The 7048-nt window shown below is 57.1% G+C and overlaps 1 protein-coding gene across 1 annotated transcript in view; it reads right to left on the bottom strand.

Annotated features, from left to right (window-relative positions):
* The window catches only part of ADAMTS14 (ADAM metallopeptidase with thrombospondin type 1 motif 14), an 81517-nt gene that overhangs the window by 32040 nt on the left and 42429 nt on the right, over positions 1-7048 (bottom strand). The window contains exons 5-6 of the mRNA XM_040485059.1: positions 2473-2556; positions 1607-1754 (exon numbers count right to left, since the gene is read on the bottom strand). Of these exons, the coding sequence (XP_040340993.1) occupies positions 1607-1754; positions 2473-2556 (232 nt within the window). The remainder of the gene's footprint in view (positions 1-1606; positions 1755-2472; positions 2557-7048) is intronic.

Here is a 7048-nt window from a genome sequence, read left to right as displayed (position 1 = left end):
CCACACAGAAAGGCAGTGCAGGGGGCTGCACGTAGCAGCCCCAGTAATGTTTGCTAAGTAGCTACTGTGTGCGAGGCCTGAATTCTTTTTTATTTACTTATTTGAAGAGAGAGAGAAAAAAAGCACATGTCCATGGGTGAGGGGCAGAAAGAGAGAGAGAGAGAGAGAGAGAGAGAATCCCAAGCAGGCTCCTCGCTGTCACCACAGGGCCCAACGTGGGCCTCAATCCCACGAACCGTGAGATCACGACCTGAGCCGAAATCAAGAATCAGACGCTTAACCAACTGAGCCACCCAGGCCACCCCACGAGGCCTGCGTTCTAAGGGGCCTGCTTCCCAGCCTCCCTGGGGCCCCGTTATAGGCTGGGAGGGAAGGCTGAGCTGGGAAAGACCTCGGAGAAGGGGTGAGGGCAGAAAGCACTTCCTGCCTGGGGCTGCGGTTATCCAGACGACTCTACCCGGTCTTCAGAAGTGCTCAAATGCTCTTTTATCTGAGACGCTTCGGGGGACTCTAATGAGAGGCTGCGGTGTGAAGGAGCTTCCTGGGGCCTTTACTGTCCTGGAGTTCTGAGGTTTACTCTACGTGAGACGTGGGGATACACCTGCACGTGTGTTGGTACGTCTGGCCACATGTGTCTGTGCACGAGCACGCACGTGTAAGTACGTACATGTATCCGCATGCTTAAGCGTGTGTATCTATGTGATCCGTGTACATATATATCTGTGTGTGTGTGTGTACGTGTGTGTGTGTGTGTGTGTGTGTGTGTGTGTGTGAGAGAGAGAGAGAGAGAGCAAACCCCACACTTGACACTTCGGGCATTCAGACAAGGAGGCTTTGGATAGAGGCATGGCCAGCTGACTCCCTTCTGGAATCAGACCAGGAAAAACTAGAAAGCCCTCAACTCGGAGCCTGAAGATCCAGTCAGCGCTGCAGATCTGTCTCGTCTCTGCTAGAGGACAGGGGCAAGCCTCTTCGCCACTCTGTGCCTCAGTTTCCCCACCGGGAAAACTGCGAGTGACCAAAGCTTCACGTGTCTGCAGAGCACGCACGACCACAGGCATCTATTTCAGGCCTCCCTCAGCCCTTGTGGCGGGCTGGAATGGGGGAAAGCAGCAACTGGTTTTTCCCCACTCGGCAGGTGGGAGGACCAGGGGAGAAGAAGTGAGCTGGGGTCGCTGCACAGAGAGGTGTGGAGCGTGTCCACACACAGGCACCTGCTGGGTGCCCCGAGGCCTGTGATGAGCCCATATCGATACGGGGGTGGGGGGTGGGGGGGCTGGGGAACAGAAGCATCTTGAAGATGCTGACAGGTCTTCCCGCAGCCAGGCTCTGGGACAGTAAGCCTGACCACTCGCGGCCACCCGCAGGCTCGACCCAGACAGCAGGGACCAGAGCGGGGACCCATTCACTTCCCCTGATGCCCGAGGAAACCACTCTAAAGCTTGCCCATCCAGATGGGCCAGGTCCTTCTCCAGAGGCCCGTGAACCTCTCTGTTGAGTGGCTCCTCAGAGCTCCTCGGGTGGCTCCAGAGAGCCCAGCCCCGAGCCCCGGCCTCTGCCCTGCAGCTGCAAGACCTGGCCACAGCCAATACAGTACCTTGCGTACCTGAGGGCCCAAAGTCCTGCCGGGTGAGGAAGACGACGTGGTCATGGTGCTCTGCGTGGCTGGGATCCTGGCGCTGCTGAGAGTGTGCCCAGCGACATACCTGCTCCAGGCTGCGAGAGGGGTTCCCCCGCTCAATCAGGCTCAGAGACTGCGGGGGCCAAGAGCGTCAACAGAGAGGGGGTTGCCAGCGGGCACCCGTCGTTCCCCTCCCGGTGGCAGAGGACACCGAGGCCCGTGGGACGCGGTGCCTGTCCCCAGGTCGCTGTGCATGCGCACAGCCCTCCCGCTTCCCGCTTCGGGGAACACTCGTGTGCCAGGCCCTGCGCCGGGACACCTGTCTGCGGGGAACTCAACACGCATTCTCTCGCATCCCTCGACCGAGCTGCAAGGCGGGGGTAGTTCTGAGCACTTCTGTGCCTTGTGTTCGTGGTCTCATCTAATCTTCACAACAGCCCCTGGAGGAAGGTGCTGCTGCCACCCCCACCCGGGGGAGAAGAAGCCACCAGTCGGTCTAAGACTGCAGAGCCCAGGGCCCCAGGGTCCAACCAGAGCAGCACTTGTCTCGCGGTCACTGCCCGGCTCAGAGCCCATTTCTGCGTGGGGTCCTCAAGGAGAGGGATCTCCAGCTGCCAGGGCATAGGACTGCCTGCTTCCAGACTGCAGGGAATCCCCCAGACCCCGCTTAGCATCCCCAAATGCCTCTGCCCCTGAAGCCTCAACTCTGACGGTCTCAGGGTTCCGATTCTGGGACCAAAATGCTTCCTACAGGCTGACCAGCCCCTCCCCACACCACAGCCCGTCCGATGCACCAGCCCCACACCCCCTCTCCCTCCAAACCCTGCCAGTTGCAGAAGGGAGGTGGTCACCTGCCGGTAGCCGACCATGATCAAGCGGACAAGGGCAATGTTTATGTGGGCGCCCAGGGACTCATCGTGGTAAATCTCATCCACCTGCAAGCAGAAAAGAGCATGCAATTTTAAGGGAAGCAAACGTTTGTCAAGAGCCTACCACACAGCAGGTACTGAGCCAGGTACCTGACCCGTGTTATCCTCACCATGGCCTTTTCAGGCAGCATTCTTCTCCCTACTGTACAGGCGAAGAAACTGAGGCAGAGAGAGGCAAAAGGACCTTCCCAAGGCCACACCGCTAAGTTGCTGCAGACCTGGGATTCAAATCCTGCCCCGCCTAGTTCCACCTGTGCACTCTCTCCACGAAGCCAAGCGTGAGGGGCTGGCCTCACACTCAGCCCTCTGACAAAGACTCATCTTTCCACGGCTCAGGAGAGTCCTTCCACAAATGTCCCCCGGCCCGGGTCGCTCATCCTCAAGCCCCTGGGTACCCCTCCAATTGCCACCGGAATCGTCTGTCTGCTCCGTAGTGCCCGGGCACTTTTCCACGGCAAATCCAAAGGAAAGTACACGAGGACCTTGGAAATGCAGAGTCTCGGGCCCACCTCCCAAGTCAGAGTCTGTAATCTGAACACAATCCCCGGGGATGCGCAGCCACGGTCAAGTTTGAGGACCATGGCCTTGGAAAACTCCCTTCTCCCACAGGCCCAGGGGTCCGTGGGACAGTGTCCCGCACAGGCCGCCAAAGAATGCTATCCCTCCTACTCCCCGAATCAGGAGACCCGGAACAGTGTCCATGACAGATGGATGAGGCTCTGTCTGTCCACCCCCAGAGACAGGCAGCTCACCCTCCCCTGAGTGCCCATCTCCTAAGGATGCCCCTTGAACAATTCCAGCTTTTTTGTTTTAACTTTTTTTTCTGAATATAAAACATTTCACCCTGTAAACTTTGAAAAGTACAAAAAAAGGTGAAAGAGGAAAATCAAATTGCCCAAACTACAATCCGCCAGATGTACAATAACCACAGTTAACGTGCTTCTTGCTGGATGTGTATCTGTGTGTGTGTGTGTGTGTGTGTGTGTGTGTGTGTGTGTGGTGGGCGGGCGGGGGGGGAGGGGGAGGCTCAATTTACAAAACAGTAATCATACTGAATATACCGTTAACACATTGGTTGTTTCATGAAACAGTATTCTGTATGTTTAAAAGCATCACCTCTAGGGGGCGCCTGGGTGGCTCAGTCAGTTAAGCATCCGAGTCTTGGTTTTGGCTCAGGTCATGATTTCACGGTTCGTGGGATCGAGCCCCACGTCGGGTTCTGCTGACAGTGTGGAGCCTCCTTGGGGTTCTCTCTCTCCCTCTCTGCCCCTCCCCCCTCGAAATAAACTTTTAAAAAAAAAGTATCATCTCTAATGTCTGCGTATGATGGGCCACGACTTAGATAATTAATCCCCTAGCTGGACGTAACCCCCGAGACTCGCTCAGTGACTCGCTGGGTGGGTCAGTGTCATAGCACAGCACTGGTGAAGCAATGCAGTTACTGGGGGCCAGAGTCCCGGGTTCGGGTCCTAGCTCTGTGGCTTAGGGCACATCAGGCAACTCCTTGGCACCTCTGTTTCTGTTTCTGTAGAATGGGGATCCTAATGGCTGTCACAGGAGAACTGTGCGGTGGAAGACGGGGGTGCCGACCGGCCACACACACACTTTCTCCCAAACAAGTCCAACCTAAGAATTCTCTCCTGTTCTGCCAAAATAATCTGCACCGGAGTAACTCTTAAATAACCTTGACATTTCAGCCCCTCCAACTCAGAACGTGGCCTTCTACGTGGTCAGTGTCTCAGACCTCCCTGATGTGCCCTGCGGGCAAGCAGACCAGAGATGGGGTGATAAGCAGGGCACGCTCCACACAGACACATCTGTGCCCCACATGTACACATGGAAACCCCACCGGTTGCCCCAGGGCAGGAAAAGAGATCAGTCGCTGGAATGCTTGGGTGGAGGCATCCGCACGGCCTCTAGGCTTTTGGAAATTCTCAGGGGGCCACTGTCTTCCTGCTCTGTCTCTCTCCAAAGCGGGCCAGGCAGGTTGCTGCCCGAATCCTTCCTTACTGTCCCCACACTCAGCAGGCCAAAGCCACCCACCAAAGCCCCCAGTGACGCCCGCTCCAATGGCTGGCATCTCCGGCCCAGGACACGGGGAAGTCTTCGCGGTGGGACTGGGGAGGAGGCTGCTGCCTCCCTGAACAAAAAGTAGGATCAGAGCCCGAGTGTCCATCACTGGTGGGGGTTGAGCGGGGCCTTCCGATGCCACCTCCCACTCCGGGTAACTGGCCTAAATGCAGTACTGAGCAAGGAGAAGGGGGACGCACCATCCGGAGAGACCCCACTCAGCACAGCACTCTGAACTAATCTGGCAACCAAATGCTTCAGGGACGGGTGACCTAGACCCCAGGAGCTGGGGGAAAGGAAGGTGGTGTACATGTGGGAGGGAGGGGTCAGGAGGACTTGCTGGAGGACCCAGAACGCGTCCCGCTGGAGAAGGTCACGGGCCTTTCGGAGGAGATGGGCAGAGGTTCAGGGCAGGGGAGAGAAAGGCAGGAGTCATGCAGAACCGTCGAGAGAGCCCCAGGCCGGTGGTAATCAGGGCAGCTGAGGCCAGCCCCCCACGCGATGGGAATCTCTCCCCAGCCCACGCTCCCACACTTCCAGCAACGTGTGTGCTAGCCCGTTAGAAAGTTCTGGGCGCCGTGAGCCCCACTGAACCTTCCCGTCCGCCTCCTCCACTGGCCTCAAGTCTCTCTCTGGAAGTCCCACGGGGCGTATCTGCTCCTTTCCCTGGGAGAGATGGCGGCCACGGTCTCTCAGGGGGCTTCTCTCCGTGCTCACGTCAGTCAAATAGAAAACTTTCCAGGCGGTGAGAGAGACGACAGGCCACTTGCCAAGGAAGGACCATCCATCTAGTTAGGGGTAGGTTGTCAGCAGTGACCAGGGGAGACGCTGAAGTAATAGCACCAAAGTCCCTAGATAAAGAAACCGTCAACCCACAATCCTGGGCCCAGCAAACCAGCTTTTCAGAACGACGATGAAAGAAGCCATTGTCAATCAAGGAAACAGAAACGGAGCCACCCAGACCCCACTGTCTGCAGGTCTGCAGGAAAGTAAGGTGGAAAGTGATCCCCAACAGGTGGCCCAGGGTGTAAGAGTGGGTGAACAGTTCTGAAGCTCTGAGAGCAGCAGGGTTCAGCAATGAGCAAGTCTAGTCTTTTCTTATGCTAAATAAGGAGATAAAAATAAAGTAATTCTATTTCACACCCTTATTCCCTCATTAAAAAAAGGAGGGGGGCCCTGGGTAGCTCGGTCGGTTAAGCATCGGATTCCTGATTTCAGCTCAGGTCATGATCTCACGGTTCATGAGTTCGAGCCCTACATCGGGCCTTGGACTGACAGTGTGGAGCCTGCTTGGGATTCTCTCTCTCTCCCTCTCTCTGCCACTCCCCTGCTCATGCGCTCCCTCTCCCTCTCTCTCAAAATAAACTTAAAAAAAAAAAAAAGGTGGGGTTGGCCCTGCCATTCCACATCCCCTAGTGGGGTCTGTCTGGGGTGCCCCGGCACCCTCATCTGCACACACCCCCATCACCCCCAGCCCTTGAGTAGGGCTCTGATTCAGCTGAAGCTGTCCTGACCCTTCCCACAGGCCAAGGAGGGGGCTGGACAGGGCTGCAGAAGTGCCCTGGCACACAGGTCCCAGCCACAGCCGTGAGCTGGTGCTGGAGCCACAGCCAGGAGGGGGAGCCACAGCCAAGAGGTGCAGCCTCCTGAGAGGCCCAGGACCCCGGCCCTCGCGCGGGCGGCCCCCTGGCAGGCTCTAATCTGGCTGTGCGCTCAAGAACTGGCTGTCGGCCTCCACCCTCCCAATGCCAAAGGTCAGGCCCGTGCACCAGCCCTGGGGAGACTTCCCGCGGCTGTGGGTCCCAGCGGGATACATCAAGAGACGCCCACAGGGCAGAAAAGAAGGCTATGTCTGGTGTCCTTCTTCCCCACCTCAGCCAAGGTCAACATCCCCTGCCAAGACCCCAGGGTAGGGCTCCACATCAGATATTGGCTTGGGACGGCCACTGGGCATATACTAGAAAATCAAGCAAACGTCAGGACTCTCTCTGGTCAAGGGGGCACAGAACAGCAGAAGGGAGAAGGTCCGTGATAATGTAACCGAAGCTAGAGACCACGAGGGTTGGAGAAAGAGCCGCTATTCCCTGAACACCTACTACGTGCCGGGCACCATGTGAGGGCTTGCATACAACCTCACGCCAGCCTACGGAGAGAGGAATTATTCCCGTCTCACGGGTGAGAAATCCAAGGCTCAGGGCGGTTAAGTAACTTGCCCAAGGCCACCCAGCTGGAAAGTGGGAAGGCTCAGATTTAAACTCTGATGCTTTGTGACTCTGAGCCACTCCACACAGCTGTTTTTCCAGAACCAGCTCCTGTGGCAGGCTGGCTGGAGTGGGCTTTCTGTGGCCTAGAGAGAAGATAAGCAAAGCGGGTTTCCACATCCAGTAAACAGCAACACGGCCAGCCAGGGAGTCGTCGCGAGAGCCCC

This window comes from Herpailurus yagouaroundi, unplaced genomic scaffold, assembly GCF_014898765.1.
Source record: "Herpailurus yagouaroundi ecotype Mexico unplaced genomic scaffold, PumYag 163, whole genome shotgun sequence".
Classification (NCBI taxonomy): domain Eukaryota; kingdom Metazoa; phylum Chordata; class Mammalia; order Carnivora; family Felidae; genus Herpailurus; species Herpailurus yagouaroundi.
The sequence above is the reverse complement of the archived record's forward strand: the minus strand, read 5'-3'. Positions and strand labels throughout refer to the sequence as shown.